Below are 17509 nucleotides of genomic sequence, written 5' to 3' on the forward strand. Positions count from 1 at the left end.
GTAACAAGTTATTATGGAACTGCAAGTTGCTCAAAGGCAAGAAAGTGTACAACAAAGAAATATCACTGTATGATTTTCCATTCTGTACATTTTTCCCATGGCATCCATAAACAGCCACTGTTGGAGAAATGATATAGAGCTAGATGGGTCTTTGGTGAGACTCTTTCTTATGTCCTTATGTAGGGTAAAAGAGAAAGTGGATGTTTGCTAAAATTTGCATCTGATGAATCTGTACAATTTAATCAATTTCAACAACATTTGCTCTGAAAAATTATATCACTAATGTGAAAAAAAAGATATTTTTGTTCTCAACTACAGCCAGTAGAAACTTTCCAGCCATAACGAGTAGCAGTTCCCTTCCTCATCACGAAGAATGATGGGGAAATGAAGGCTCTAAGGCTACTTAATTGTGAAGAATCAATTAGATAAAAGTGTACTCATTTTGATTTGCTGGGTTTTATTTATTTAATTAATTTTTTAAGTTATACAGCTGCAGACATTATGGAAGCTATGAGTATTTATATCTCAACAGTATGTGGGCAACACTAAGAAATATTAGTTCAATAAGCATAATGATAGCTGTACTCAAATCAAAATGAAGCTGTTAAAAAAAGAAAAACCTCTTATTTATTTCCTTAATAGATATTTCTATGGTACTCATCATGGCAGAGAGTGCTGAATACTTTGAGGAAGATTAAATTATTTGTAATTATACCACAAGTGGAAGGTTTTAACCAATGGAGGGGAGATAAATAATCGTTCTCGACAATATGACTGATTTTTTTATTTTATTTTATTTTTTTTAGGAATGCTGTGAGCTTCCCCCAGAACCTTTCATCCAGGCTTTCAAAGTACTTTACAAACAGATGAAGTTTAGCCTTATAACACCTGTGAAAAATAAGCATTGCTATTCCCATTGCACCAATAAGGAAAACAAGATATAGAGAAAGGACATATAGAAATCATTATATTTTGTATTTCACGGGAATTCAAAAAACTGAACTCTATAGCTGAAAACTGTGGCAGAATGCACCATACAATTTTCCTTGTAGACTCACTTACCCAATATTCTCCCTGAGCTATGGATGAACACCCTGAGGTATACTATTCTCTCAAAGTATACTTAAATTCAGTTCTTTTCCCCTTAAGACAATGACAGCAATGATAATAACAATTTTACGTGTTTGCATATATAATATGTGAAATATACATTTGTAACACATCTATGCATATATGTAGCTCTCCACTGGAAATAATCATTCTGGTACAATGGGAATGTTTGCAAGTACACTTTTCACATCTAGCACATATTTTCATTTTTATTTCCCTCCTTTCTCACAGCTTTTTCTGCCTCAAAGATCCCCCCTGGCAATTTGAACCTGTCCTCAACTCCTCAGTTGCTAAAATCCCAGACGCTTTCTCAGTGGCAGCTTGTCATTAAGATGCCAGCTTTAACACTCTTTCATTTAGAAAAATCAGCCCCTTGGCCCCACAATCAGCTCCGTATGTACTGACCCTCTCAGAGATCTGTCCACTCCAATGCAATTTCAACATCTGTCCTTAAATGTGAAATGTTGAACAGTTCCTGATTCAGCTTTTACATTGAAAAAAAGAGCTAAAGGAAGCTGTAAATCTGCAAGTTACCACTTGCCATGGTAGACAGGGAAGAACACGTTTAACGCTGATTTTTTTTTCTGTTACCTTCTTATCCCTCACCCTGCCTCACCCGTTTTTTTCTTCACCTGTCCTCTTCCTGTGCTGCCACACTGTTCTTTAGCAGAAGATGTATAATAGGTTCTCCCATCAAGAGTTTGTTACGTTAATTGGTGCCATCTATGCCTTAGAGCCCACAGTATATTTTTTCAATGAAATAATTAAAGTGGTTTACAGGCAGCAATATGCATCTTGATATATGAATCTCATCCAGAGCTTAAATGCCTTTTTTCATTCCTTCTTGCTTGCTAATGTCCCTCTGATTCTGCAAGGTGAGAAAAGCAGCTGGTGGTTGCTTAAAGCAGCATTTTGGGTAAGGACAGACACCCCAAGGGCCCGCGTGAAGCCTGTGTCTGGACAAGGAGCAAGTTCTGTCATCAGGGCTCCCTGAAATGACCCTGCAAGATTTGTTTTATAGGAAAGAAGACAATTTTGTCTTCTAGCTCTCTCTCTATATCGGTCTAGTTATGAAAGACATTCTGCATTTGTCTCCAATTTCTATGGAAAATCTTATTCTTCAGCTTTTACTAAAAACACTGCAACTAGGGCTACTTAATTCCTCAAGAAATGACAGGGAATGTGGGAGACCTTACCACACAACGGCTCCTGAAGCAGCTGGAAAGTGAATGACTGTGTCTGAGGGCAGGTTATAGCACTCAAGTGAGTCTCCAGCTCTGAATTGCCCTTCTACCCTGGCACAATTGGCTTATTTGTGGAGTTTTTTAATGGAGTGATAAACTTTCCCACCTACCTTCTGCAATGCCAGTACCGTGTTAGGATTGCAGCACTTGTACCAAATGGATTTTAAAATAGAGGCAAACGGTGTGACTCCTATCCCTGCTGCAATGCACACACTCACTCTGTAGTGAAAAACGTCTGTGGTTGCAGATCCATACGGTCCATCCACAGCCAGTCTACAGCAAGAAAACATTTAGTCAGGGGTCAGAAACTTATAAAGTGACAGAAAAGTTAAAATGTGTTGAGCTACGTGTTTTCAAAATTGAGCTTCTGTTAAAATAAAAGAGGAATGATGTGCCTAAGTTGGCATGTGAATAACCCATACAAACACATTTAATTTTCATTGGATGTCATTTAATAGCAAAGCAACTGTTTTTTTCTGAAATGAAAGAACAAGAGCACCCATGTGGGTTTGGGGCCTGGCCATCTATTTAAGCATGCAATTGCAATTTTCTGGCTTTCTGAAATGTGATTAGTCATATAATTGCATGTCCAAATTTAGCTGAGGAATTTGCATATTTAATTATGAATTACTGAAAAGCATCCTGTTTTAGAGCTTTATTTTCTGTATTGTATATATCAAAGTAAAGATGAACTGATTATATTAATCATTTTGAAAAGTTCTTCTTATGTATTAAAGTAATAAAAGAGAAAACAAAAAGAGGTCATCATATGCAAGGAAACTAATATTTTCTCAGCTCTTTCAGAACAACTAATATTTCAGAAATTCATTTTTGGCAATAATACTGTACTTAGTATCTGACATAGAGGTGAAATTTGTAAGGAGAAACACTTATTTATATTGCTAGCCCCTATAATCAATGTTGTTGATGTAGAAGCATTTATTTTGATCAACATTAGAGATGAAAAAGATTATTAAATAATCTGATTCATTCCTCTAGAAACATGAAATGTAAATACACACTCCTTTTGAGTGCTCTGTCTAGTCTGTCTTTAAATAACGTAAGTGCTCTGGAAGATTGTTTCACAATCTAACACCAAGTCTTCAGAAAAATGGCCTTTTCTCCTTCTTTCAGTTTTTCTGATGTTTTGTGATCTTTCTTGCATAAGTCATCTTAAAAGTTCGGTTTCAACAGTATGAACAAATATGCAGACATGGAGACAATTAAGTGTTTTAACAGGAAAGGAAAGTAGGATCACCAAGCAATGGTACACATCAATATAGGGACACAATGGATCTGAAACCTGATTGTTGTTTTCCTGAAATGTACTTGAAGTCTTAACAAACGTTCTCCCTTTCATTCATACTTGTCACATGGCTTGTTTTAATTTCAGTATTCCAAATGCTCTTCAACTGCAGTAGCAAATGAAAGAGCAACTCAGGGATAACTTTTGAAAATCTGGCCTCAGATATAAACAAAATTAATTATTTTTAATATATGTCATTATTCAGATTACTGTCAAGTCCTGTGCTTTTTGAGCACTCAAAATTTCTTGTAAAACAGGAATGATTTAGGTTATATATGTAAAATGTTCTACATAGTTCAGTGTGGGCTTGGTAGCAATTCTCATTATTGTTAGTAGATTGAGAAGAAATTGATCTGGAAGGAATTTCAAGAGATTATTTAATCTGTCAGCATGCTATAAACCAGGATCAATTATATCTAAATCATTCCTTACAGGTATTGTCAGTATGTACCTAAATCACCAGGTGACAGAGCTCCCATCATTGGTTTGAATGCCTTGCTGTGCAGCAGCTAGAGAGCTTAGCCTAATACAAAGACTCCAAGAAGGCAGGGAAAGAGAAACTGAACTATACAACCTGTTCATTTGAAACAGAGAGTGTGTTGGAACGTAGGAAGATAGTAAACAAAGTAACAAAAAATATATTTCATTTGCTTATGCCAAGAGAGGACTAGAAAATAGGGATATAGACTGTTCCTGGTTATGGATTACAAATATATTTTAGATACACGTATATTTTCTTTCCGTATTCCTTTATTAATTGCAGTATGCATACTTTGTTTTTAGAACCTTCTGCAAAATGTCATTTTTGACTATAGCTACCAGTTTGGTATTTATCTTTAGATACAGAAAAATGTGAAAAAGACTTGTTTTTTGCTTTATTGTTAGCTTAACTATTGAAATAATCTTTTTAATATATTTCAAGAAAGCAACTGGACTGGGATATTAGGCAGCCTAACAAGATTATAAAGAAGAGGTTTTATATATGACTGTGCTGTTTATTTCAATGCTGCATTGTGGCCAGCAACATTTGATAATATTTTTCTCTTTCCCCCTTACACTGGCTGTCAATCACTTCAGGCCATTTGTGCTCCAGTTCTGCTGAAATAGCATAATTCTCATTCCAGTTGCCTTTAACAAAGGCTCAACTTTCATTTCTAATTCTTATTAACTGATAATGCAAGGACCACACTAGACTTTCTTCTATGCCCCCACAGTCTTTTTGCCTCTGGAGCTTAATGGCATAAGCTTTTTAGGGGAAAGTTCACTAGCATCCAAGTCCCACTAAATTATGTAAATGTAGTTAAACAAGTGCGTTTTGCTGTTTAGTTTTACTGGAACCACCTCATCAAAAGCAGCTTTCTTGGGGGGAGAAGCAGTCACTTCAGTGGCAGAACCTACACACTCCCCTGTAATTGAGATGATCCTCTGTTGGTCTATTTTCTGTGGTGAAAATCTCCACTATGGCTGTGAGTAGCTAAATGGTTTGAATCCATCACATGTAGAGCCAAATATTTAGCAGGTGTAAGTCAGGATGGCTCCATTAACTTCAGCAGATCCCTGCTGTTTGCAACAATGAAGGATCACCATTTTGCGTGGATTAAGATGCCACATACAGAATATAAATGTCAATAACTTTTATATATTAGGACAGGATTTGGGCATCAGAGACAGAGTTGAGGGAGACTGTTAGAAAGAAATAAGGTTCAGTGAGAGGTTTCTTTCGATATGGACTTTAAATCTTGGATTATTCATCAGGTCTTCTTGATAGCTACTGGACTAAGCTCATAACTGTATTTATTTTTTTTTCTTTTTTTTTTACCATAATGGCATATTTCTGGATCCAGAACTATGATTTAATACAGTGCCATAAGGAACACGCACAGAATTAATTGAAATAAAAAATGTTAAAATTTATTTTAAAACATAAAATTAATATTTTTAAATGTATTGTTTGATATTCAAACCTTGGTAACATCCACAACTCCTTGAAAGCTTTTTTCTCTTCTCCAAAGGCCTTGAAGAGGGCTGCAGTCCAGTCCCCAACCACCCTGATGTGAACACTGAAGAAGTCTTCCTCAGGAGCTGAGGTGAGGGTGAAAGGGTGCCACTCCAGCGACGACACCGATGAGCACTGCAGAAAGATATACTGACCAGCTTCCATTTTAAAGCCATGCTTCTTCATGTGAAGCTCAAGGACTCCAGAAGAATGGGTCACCACCTAAACGATAATAAAAGGGAAGACTTTGTTTTCCTTGAGAAGAGTAATAGTTTGTTTCCATTAAGCTACAGCTGAAGATTTAATCATTTCTACTTGAGTCCAGCTATGAGTTAATCAAAATTGGGATGCACAGTAATTTGTAAATGTCTTGTAGGTAATGGCTTAACCTCTGTGTTGCGGTGCTGCTGCTGCCCAATAACTTGCAAGCATATACAGTATGAAACATGAAGCAGCTTGCTTTGTGAGTCTAAGAAACAGATTAAAGGCTGTAACAAAGCAACATTTTGTCAACTTTCCATTTTAGTAGAGCTTACGCAGAAGTACTCCTTGACAGGCTAAAATAATTTTCCAATTTTACTCTCATGTAACACAATTAACTTGTATGTATGGGTAGGATTATTGTTGGTTTGGCAAGAAGAATCAAGCCCAGTGGAGTTCAATCCTAAAATACTTTTATTAAGAGGTAATCTCAGTTAAGCAGACAGTTTTATATGTCACACATGGCATACTGAGATGCTCAGATCACAACCACCCTATGAAATCAGAGGCACGACTTATCCTGGATGTTTTCCCCCTCACACAAGATAAGCCTGCTTCTGATCGCTGGCTTGATATGTGTAGACACAGCTGCTCCAACAGCCACATCCCTGATCCATTCTACCACGAATTAAATGGGGCCTCAGCACACAAAGGCATTTCCAACTGGGATAAATTGTCACAGTTGTACTAGTTTTAATGATGCTTTGACTATTTATGCTGACTGATAATATAACGCTTAATCTCCTTGGAAGCCTCCAGATTTTAAAGTAAAAACTGTATTGTGCTAAAGTCAAGAGCCTCTGTGCCGTTTACTGCAGTGGAAGATGTGCTTCAGTTCACTGAAAAGAGATAGCCTTAGCACAGAGGTTTGTGATATACTGGTGTAGCCTTGTAAGTCTGGTATTTCATTAATCAGGCTTGGTCCCATATGGAATGTTCTTATGGACTTGCTATTGGAATAAATGCAAAAAATGCTAAAATCAATACTTGGCCGAAACCATAGTAATGATGAAAGAGCTGCTGAAGCTGGAAGTAAAAAATAAGGTCATAATATAGAGAAGTTATCTATAAAAGATAAAAAAGTCATTGGCATTATGTTCTTTTTACACAGACATGCACGCTATGTTACATACCTTAGTAATGACCACCTCCTGTTGAAATCTCCAGAATCTAACAATTCTTTCACAGATATACAACACCACAGGACTTAAAACCCACTTCCAAGCCTGCAGGAAGTTGCATATTAAAAAACAACATTTATTTCAACTTCTACAAAAATGTTTTGCATTTCTGGTTTAAATCAGCAGATAGCCTAAAATGAAAGTGTTTGCTTTCTCTTCTGTGATTTTTCATTTGCCTTTCTCAAGAGAGTATTTCTGTTGCTACCACAGCAATTCTGGCGTTCTCACAGAACAGACATATGGGACTCCATCACAGAAACACTCTAAAAGCAGTGCTAATATCTATCTGTGTTCTGGCCAAGAAGAGTCCTTTAAAATCCATTCCTACTAAAAGGCAAAAAGATTAATCTATTTAGGAGTTATATAGAGAGATTATTGGACCTGAAGGAGTATAGATGCATACATTGATACCCATTATATCCTCACTGTTCTGTTGCTCCTCAAAGTCTGAAATATTTCAGAAGGGTTGGATACGAGTACCTCTTATTGCCAGCTGTGTGTTTTCTGAAGCTGCATGAGAAAACATTCAGTCCCAAATACACAATTAGAGAAATAAAATGTATTTCCATTTAATCCATTAGTCGGCTCTGTATCCATAAATGTATTTTTTCCATCTAGGATACTAAGATGATTGTACTTTAATTGTTGCAGAGGATCGCTGTACTTGTACTTGCTGATTGTACGTCCTGATCACTAGAATGATCCAAGGTACTTGGCTATTCAAGGATACTAGCTGATGATTTTACTGAGTTGTACCATGACAGCCTAGGTAATTATATGTAATTGAATCTTCAGAATTTAAAACCAAAAAAAAAAAAAAGTTTGTTTGTTTTAGGAGGTACAGTTTTATTTCCAGTTCAGCTACATACATAACTCATGTTAGCGATCTGAGTACTCCACCATCATTTGGCTTTTAAAATTTCCAAAGTAACTTTACTTGCTGAAACATTGACTTTGCTCCACAAGCTGGGTAACAGGGGTTATAAAGTATCTTTTATGAGAAGCAAGCCATAAAATTATGTGGCTTCCTTAGAACATGCTTGGAGGATGGAGTAGCAATTTCCCAAGGTTAAGTCTTGAAAATTAAATAAAATTAAAAAAAAAAAAAAAAAGCATGATTTAATAATGGGAAGAAACCATCATAAGCCTGAAGATTCTGAGTTAAAGCAGAAAGCCAATACATCCATTGTCCCTAAATACTACAGGTGTCTCTGCACAGTGGGTAATCACACGTCTTGAATATATTAGCATACATCAAGGCACAATAATGATGAGACCTGTTTTTCCTCCCTTCCATTTGTGCTACCTGTAAATAAAAGCACGTGACAGGAATGTTAAGGCTGCAGGCTCTCCCATGTGAGAGCTCAGCTGAGATTTCAAATGTGCCATTGCTCCCATGCAATGGAGCATTCAATCCAAAATATCTTGTGGCTGGTTTCCAACAACAGGGCATCCACCAGGAGGGGTGGGCTGCTAAACAACATGGCTTCTGGCCAGAGATATGAGATATGGAGCACGGTGGGATGGCTGAGAGAGGGGCTCTACTGCCTCAGCCTCCCCCAGGAGCCATTGTGTGTGCACTGGTGCCATGTTGCACAATCCCAGCTGTGCACAAGCCTGTCCCCCTCTGCTCAGCCACATCTGCCCCCGCCCTGCCAGTACTGCCATCACTTCTGAGCCTCTGAATGGATTTGAGCCCACTGCAGTTTCGAGCATGTATCCCACCATAGCACACCACCCATCCAGCAAAGCACTGTTCCTAGAAACAATCTATATGCCCTATGGTATTATCACAATTCATTTAAAGTAATGTAACTTTGCAAGTATGGCCTAGGGTATGCAGGAGAGTGTGGCAAAGTGCGTTTAACAAGGAGAAGCGGAAGTTCTCTCCAGTTAGCTTTACGATAATGAATGTCAAAGCATGCTGTTGGAAAGTTCGTGTCTGTATTCACAGTGCGTAGCCATGTATTGATTTTTATGGTGACATGTAGCTGAAATTTTTAGAGAGGCATTCATTTTCTCATTAATATGCAGGTTGGGTAGTGGCTAACAATAGTTTAGTTTAAGAAAAATCTATGTCAGCCATTAAAAGAGCTGCAAGATACTGAATGCTAATTTTTCTCCTTTACTTTAAGATTTCCTTTCATATGTTTTCTCTTTCTGGAAGAAACAACAAAAACTTGCATATGAGCAAGCTAAATCTTGAGCTGTAAATGTTAAATGATTTTGTTTAGATGCTAGACATCTGACACACTGTACAAGTCTGCTACTTAATTACCCCCTGTGGATTTGCAATCTTGTTGCAGCAAAACCACCCTTCCGTGGGACATTTTTCCTGCCTTTTGCCTTTCTCTTTCATAATTCATTGTTTCAAATTCTATCCATTTTTCCCAACTTAAGACATCAAGGCTGGACGACAGGAAGTATGTGCCCCAAAGCAAGGACATAGTTTTATCTCTAACTTATTCTCCCTTGGTATTTAGACTATTCATATTAAAACATTAGTTAAAATAATAATAATAATAATTTGAATCTCTAGCTCTCCTGTTCATTGTATTTTCTGTATCTCTACCCTTATAAGATTTTCACTTGGAGGCTATTTTCATGCAATAAACACATCAAGGATATTGGTGATGCTGAACGGTAAAAAGTAAATGTCCTAAAAAAAAAAAAAAAAAGGAAAAAAAAGGGTCCAATTCTGAAATCTATACCCTTCAAAGGGAATGTTTGCTAACTAATGTTGCAGAAATAATAATAATTATTAATGACACCTAATTTTTACACATCTTTATCTTTACCTGTCTATACAGATTATATAGGAGGTATATAGGAGGTGGGGATCACTATCTTCTCTGGGCACATGGAGAGGTTGTGGAGCAGAAATATGCAATTACTCTCAAAACATGACACTAAATGCCAGTCTTTAGCATTGTACACTCCAGCCCCCCCACTATCTAAGACACACAGCCTCTCAGGGGAGGACATTAGGTTAAAAACAGAAAACAAACATCACTCTTACCACAGGTTTCTTGCCAGAAAACTGCGGCAAAGGGCACTGAGTGACTTTCTCCCATTCCAAGTAGTGATCTTTGCAGTAAGTGACATTATGAAGCAGCAGACTCTGGGAAGTCTGACCTCGGATTAGCTGACTTAAAACAAAAATATTCATCAGTAATATGCTTCTTTGCAATGTTTCTATGCATCTGTAGGTTTTGTACTAGTACTTGAAAGCAGACATGAAGAAAACTGAAGTTCAAGAACTGGACATTTTGTGCCTATTCTTTTCTCTTTACATTTCCTTTAAGTTTACCATGACTTTTTGACCAAGTGCAAGAAGTATGTTATAGTATTGGTATACATCAGTGCCAATGAAGGGTGGAGAGTTCTTGCACAGAGAATGTATGTTTTACTTTCTGTGGCAAAATCAAAATGACTTCCAAGTTCTTTGGAGCAGACACTTTGACCCCGTCTATATATGAACATCTGGTATTGTTTAGAAAAACAATAAAATTTTATAGTGACAGACCTTCTCTTTCCTTTGCTGCTTTCTAAATGAATTTTTAAAAGCTGCAAATAAAGTTGGAGGACCGTAATTAGATGTGTGCTTTCTAAACATATTAAATTCTAGCTTCTTTACTTCAGAGAATGTTAATGATGTGAATTTTCCCAAACATATCAGTCTTGACTGTTCAGTTTAAATAGGTTTCAGCTGGTGTTGATTATGGGTAGAGAAGGAAGATTTTTATGAGAAACCCTGTGCGTTTCATATAGTTCCTCTGAATTTTCCCGTACTTACTTTGACTCTACAAGTTTAGCCTGTCCTGCTCACTTGTCTTACAAAAGACAAGGAGACAAGAAGTGCTGCCTTCTTTGACATGGCAGTGTCATCATCTGCCACCTGTTCAGATGGAAGGACAAAAAAGGAGGTAGGTTCGAGTGAGCAGTTGGTTTTGTGCTGGGAAGTGGTTTTGTCAGCTGGGAAGGAGGAAGAGATGTGAAGTGGATGAATTTGTCTTGATTGGATGACTTGAGTCTTGACTTTTGACTCTCAACTTTTCATAAATCAAGTGGTGTTAGAGACGTGTTGGAGCAGCAGAAGCTGCTTTGTTGCAGTGCACTCCCCACTTGGTGCAAGCATCAGATTCACCTAATCTTGTTAGTAGAGCTGCTAAATGAGTGTCCCCTTTTCAGGGAAATCTATTGCTGGGAAAAGTCAATCAGCTGGCTAGGTAGAGGGAGCATACAAAGCCAAAGGGTTCTGAAGGGTCCATTGTAGTTGTTTGAAATTGGATTCTTAAAGATTTAAAGGTGAGAACTGGGGGGTGTTTTTTAATCAGGCCAGGATATAGTTTACGGCATGTATTTGCAACCATGACTCTGAAACTTGGGACTAATTAATTAGGCCAATTTCAGGAACCCTCAAGGCCAAACTAAGTGTGGCAAGTCTCAAATCACAAGGAAGGAGGTGCAAAAAGTGACAGACCTCAAAGCATTGAACCAGTCTGTTACCTGTCCCATGGTGACTCCATGTACCCTGCGGAAGCTGACGTGCACAGACTGGGTGGGGGCTAACAAATTCCTGTGTGTCAAAGAGCGATGGTCTGCATGTGCTTCACAGGTGGGCAATACCATCTGAATGTTTTATGAAATGGACATAAAAGGATATTGTCATCACATCAGGTGACACTGCCCTTAGATCTGAAAAGCATTGCAAGAGCTTAAAGTCATGCGTACACTGGGTAGTCAGCAGGAGAAGATCTATAGAACAAAGCACTTTTTGTTGAGGGCCTTACACGGTACACGTTTTAGTGTTACAAAGACTTAGGACTAGGTCTAGTTCTGTCCCATGAATGGATCATTTGTTAGTGCTTGGACCACAGAGACAAGACTGTTGGTATAGTTTCATCTCCAAACACTCCACACTATACAGTCTGAGGTTGTGCAATGATGTGAAACAAAATATAGTAAGTGAGGAAGAGCATGAGATTTACCTCACAACTGCACTCCCTATCTGAATTACAAGAATGTAGATGTACTGCTGGAGATTCATAATAGTGCTATTGCAGAGAAATGAAAAAGGGAAATGAGGGGAAGTGCACAAGGGAGAGGAAGGGTAAGATGTCAGTGGAACTGGAAACAGAAGATGGAAATGTTTTAATTCCCAGTCTCCTCCTTGCTCTCACATTGCACACGTGATTTATCAACCCCTGAGTTTCCTGGGGAGGCTCTCCCATCATGCTGTCCCTCAGCATGAGAACCAGGAGCCCTGTACCAACAGGATGGACCTTCCTTCCATGCTGAGTAACTGGGAGACCATCAGTGACCTGGCAGTCATTTCTCTCCATAAAAGCCACCTGACTGGGCTAGTCTTAACCTTGAGTTGTTTAAGCCTGGAGAACGACCGTGGTTCACAGTGTAGTGCCTACTGTTACTGCAGTGATGAAATTTGGGATTCCTTCCACCACAGTGAAAGAGGGGCAAAATCATTTTATATTTATGGATGCAAAAGAGATTGTTGTGCACAGGAACATTCACCTCTGAGCAGCTGAAGTGCTGAAAGCCTGGCAAGTTTGTACAAGCTCTCTTGAAAATGCCTCACAAGAACTATGAGCATAAGGACTCCTTATTAATTAGAGCCCATGAAGGCCTCAATTCTCAGGGATGAAAGTTCATTCAGACTGATGCATTGATAAGCTGCAGGTCATAAGAATGGTAGATGGCAGAAGAGTATTTGACAGGACTAAAACACAGAAAAGTCCTCAGAAAAGTGGTGTGTTTTAATTTCAAAATATTTTCATTTTGCAATCTGTCTCCAAGCAAAGATCCCACCAGTTTTTTAATAGAAAAGCACAGAATGAAAGATTTGAATCGTGTTTCATCTCAAACTGTGTACACATACACCATGTAGTTCATGCAGATACTTACCCCATACCATGGATTATTAAACCAATAAAGAAAACCACAAAGAGGTGGTGGGTATACCAGAACACCTCATAGCAGGACCTTCTGATGAGCTCTGTGGATGAAGTCATGATCAAAACAAGAGCCACAGTTATCACAACTCCAGTTACTCCAGCTATGGTGGTCAGCACCTCTCCTGTTGTGTTCTAGAATGAGCATATATTATTACTATTACTATTGTTGGTGTTGTTACTACTATTTTCACTGTTAATATTGTTACTGTGGTTACTATTATATATGAAATCAAATTCTACAATATATTTTCAGCATAGGAAAAAAACAAACCACAACAACATAAAAAGACACACAGGTAAGGTAAACTTCAATTTCACTGTAGAAGAACACGGAAAAACATCCCCCTGTTCTATTTCTACTCAGGTTTATCCCAAACAGATGTGTAAATGTTTGCTTCCACTTATTTGTTTCAAGAATTAAAAGGAGGAAATTAGGCAGTCTCAGTTGTACTTTTATCTATTTATCTTATGCAAAAGTGTCTCAGAAAAAAAAAATAGAAAAAGAAAAGGAAACAGATTAGAGAAAAGAGAAGATTTAGTCTAGAGATGTAATAACCAAAACAACATTACAAACTGTCCTATTCATGTGAGGGTGATAAAATGAAGTGCTAAGACACCTGCAAAGTGTGGGGCTTTTCTGTGCTTTTTTTAAATCTCAAAGTCTGTGAGTTCTTAGCAGCCCTGAAATGGTGTATTAAAATGGCATGCTCTCATTTACTTAAACAGCATATCTCATTTACTTGCTCCTTACATTTACCTGTACAGTCATTGGATAATATTTACTTTTTTTGAAAGACATGTTTATGCTTATATTTATATTCACATTTTTTTGCTTGTCAGCATTGAAACATTAATATTCTGGGCTACATCAGGTTACTTTTTTGTTCATGACTCACAGACATCAGCACAGGTCTGTTACATCTGTCTAAACCCACCAAAATAAACTGAAGTGAGAATGAAGATGTATTTTGAACACAACAGTCAGATGCTGATCTCAGAAAGTGCAAATCATGAAGAACAGCAGTAAAAATCTCACACACAAGATGAGACTCAAGCTAAATATGCCAGCAGAGTGTAAATGGAGTCTCTACTTGGCCTGCAAAGCGTTTATATATATCTGTTTTTCTGGGGCTGATGTGCAAGAATGAGGGAATTGAGCATGCCTACTGGATCGTGAGTTGATTCTACAGCTTAATACCCTAAGAAAAAAAAAAACACATATTGTGCTTCAAAGTGCACTCATCTGATATGGAAATGCTAGAGGTGATAAAATTCCACAATGTCATTTTTACAGTCACTTTTTACAGTAAAATCATTCTTTCAAATGTTCACACTTGACAGAACACAGCACATTTTCAAATTGGTGCCTGTGAAGAGTGTATTCAGATTCTTTAACATATTAACAGGATTGATCTAGGTGATATTTTGAACATTTCCACTACAGTGGCTAGTTTGAATGTTGAGATGAAACAAGGAAAAATGTCAAAGACACTTAGTACATCGCTACTGGAGGGTTAAAATGGAACAGAAAGAGAAACCTGAATTGTTGTTCTCAGAACTTTCTTCTCTGAAGTTAGAAGAAATCTTTGCTTTGCTTTCCTTCATAATTTATTAATTCTGAGTATAGCTGCTAAGACAGAAGTGCGAGATAAAAGAAATATAAACATTAGAGCTTAGAGTATAACCTAGGCCGTAAATTAGAAAGTAATTGTGGGGTCTATTGCTATGAAAAATCTGGGAAAGAATCTCAGAAAATGCTAGCTTTCCTTCTCAAGGGTATTTAGGATCTTAATGTTAATTAGAAGCCTACCTATCAATTATAGAGGAAGACTTAGTGGAGAAAAAAATGCATACTGGAAGGCAGTAGGTTGCCATTCAGTACTGCGAGCTCTGCTATGTTCTGGGGGAACATTTCAAATGTAAGTGGTGAGAATGGGCACCGAGTATTCAGAGATACTAGGCAGCTTTGTCCTTGCTCACCGTTACGCTTTGGCTATTTTCTCAGCACTAACATTTGTATTCATATTCTTGAGACCATTGATTTGCTTATTTTCTTCAAACTTAAGAACTGTTTATTTGTCCGTTTTGAAAGATGCAGAAGTCACATTATCTAAACTGGAGAAGAATGGAGAAAAAACAGGACAAAATGCCTTGTAACTGAAAAGCACTATGAAAATCTTCTGATGGTTGTCCAGCCATCATCTCACTTTGTTTCTGATTGAAAGGCCCCCAATCCATGATGTTCAAACAGCCTTCACTATATGCTAGATATGCAGGAATTTCCTCAAGAGCAGAAGCAATACATATGGGAGTCTTGGCAGGACATACAGCATACAGCAATGTACACTAGGAAACAGATAGCATCTGATGTACAGAATAATGTAATAATGAAAAAAGCAGAGCAACTTTTGCATGTTTTACACTCATGCATTGCAGAAAGACTGTGTTTCTCTTTACTTCATGAGTATTTTAAGGAAGATCTCCACCCATGCTGAGAGCAATCAGAGCAATTTATTTGCAGGGCTCAGGTGCCCATAGTCCTGCACACACTGTCCCTAGCTTCCCAGTGCATAGGATATAGTGCTTCCTATAGACAACAAGCCTCTGGATGTTGCATATTATTTTCCCTGGTCAGCCACACTCTACATGTAATGGGGCAGAACCAACCCCCAGACGGGGAAGATAACACATGGGGAGAGGCAAGTAACAACTATGAAAGAAATGTTATGTACTATTGCTGTTTTATCCTTTGTTGCTTCTCTTTCTAGAAGGAGGAAGAAAGAAAAAGAGAGAGAGAAGTTGTGTTTGCTCTATATATTTATAGTTTACTTTAGTTCTTTAAATTCCTTGCAGGTTTGTTTCATTGTCTACTATTCATGACACTCCTTACCCCCCCCCAGCTGTCTCCTGACAAACTAATTAAAATACTATAGACATTTCTTTGAGCTTAGTAACCTGAAAATTGCAGCTCTGAGTAAGTGTTTTCAGCTGAAATTGAGGTTAACCTCTGGCAGCACCTTCTCGCTCTGGTTAAAAGACTTTGAAATATAGTTTTCCCGACAATAGAATCCACAGAGGAAATTTTTTTCATGAGGAAAACCAAAAAGTGGCAGCTTACCATTTCATAGGTTCTGATTGGGTTCAAGTAGCTTTCATTTGGGCTCTTGCCAAGGCCAGAAAGTTTTTTCTGTAACTCCCCTGCTTCTTTTGACTGGCTGTTATGATACCGCTCGATGTTGATCAAGTGGGCAACAATATGGATGGCTGCATTAGGGAAGAATGGGGCAAAATTAGACATGCTTGTGTTTGTCCATTGCACAGAAGGAGCTTCATTAAGCACACTCCAGGCTATTTGAAAAGCCTGTGCACAGATCAAGAGCATTGCATAGAATAAACTGAAAATTTGATTTTATATATGTTTTATAAGTTGCAACTGCTTCAAACTGGAGAGGAGAAGAATTGCTCCACGGTCATCTCCCATGTTTACAGTCAAGTGTCCTGCAGGCTTTGGTGTCACTGAAGGTGAACCTCTTGAGAGATGAGATAAAGGCGGTTGCCTCTCTTTTTAAAGAGTATGAAATAAACTAATTTATTTATTTATTTATTTATTTATTTATTTAATTTATAGACTAAGAAGTGTCAAGGCCTGATTTTGGTTCAAAAGATTCTACCTTGTCCATTTTAGGCACAGACTATGTTACACCTTTAAATAAGAAGACTTAAGAGATGAATTCAAAATCTTCCCTTATCAACAAGCCAAGCAGATATAGTATCACATTATGCTGGTGGAGCCTGGGAAACCCACAGGAACTATGATTTTAAGGAAGAGGTCTGAATCACAGGATTAGCTCTGATTTGCCCTGAGAATAATATATCACCTCTACTTCTGGCCTGCTCCCAAAATGGATATCAAATGGCCAGTTTAGAAAAATGTCCGAGTGAAGTAAGAACTCTCTCATAATCCTTTTCCTGAGTAGGAAGATGATAATTTCAAAAGAGGAAAAAATACTTTGTTTTATTATTGGCTAACATAGATAAAGTCATAATCATGCTAGGTGTAGGATTTCACAGTTTTCAGTATGAGAGATTCTCAAATCAATTACAGGAAAGTTGTAATTAAGGCAAACTATTAAACACTGAAAGATGAAAAAACCTTGAAAAAAAATTATGTGTTTACAGTAGAGCTATTAGGATACATTATTTCTAATTTTTATAATTAGTTTCCCATCACCATCTCTCCTTCAGTGTTTGCCTTTTACTGTCCCTGACCATCAAAACAAAACAAAACAAAACAAAACAAAACAAAACAGCAACAAAAAAGTTTCTAAAAAGCAGTATTTGTAGCAAAACAAATACGATCTGCTTCCCTGAACAATATTTTCTCAAAAGAAAATTATTTTTCTCTTTTTCCTCTTTTTTTTCCTCTTTTCCTTTTC

The 17509-nt window shown here is 37.6% G+C and overlaps 1 protein-coding gene across 1 annotated transcript in view; it reads right to left on the reverse strand.

The window, feature by feature from the left end:
- NOX3 (NADPH oxidase 3) overlaps positions 1-17509 on the reverse strand; it is a 68352-nt gene that overhangs the window by 12002 nt on the left and 38841 nt on the right. The window contains exons 6-11 of the mRNA XM_066993192.1: positions 16192-16337; positions 13024-13205; positions 10118-10247; positions 7051-7143; positions 5625-5878; positions 2465-2627 (exon numbers count right to left, since the gene is read on the reverse strand). Coding sequence (XP_066849293.1) covers positions 2465-2627; positions 5625-5878; positions 7051-7143; positions 10118-10247; positions 13024-13205; positions 16192-16337 — 968 coding nt within the window. The remainder of the gene's footprint in view (positions 1-2464; positions 2628-5624; positions 5879-7050; positions 7144-10117; positions 10248-13023; positions 13206-16191; positions 16338-17509) is intronic.

This window comes from Anser cygnoides, chromosome 3 (genome assembly GCF_040182565.1).
Source record: "Anser cygnoides isolate HZ-2024a breed goose chromosome 3, Taihu_goose_T2T_genome, whole genome shotgun sequence".
In the NCBI taxonomy this organism is placed as follows: Eukaryota; Metazoa; Chordata; class Aves; order Anseriformes; family Anatidae; genus Anser; species Anser cygnoides.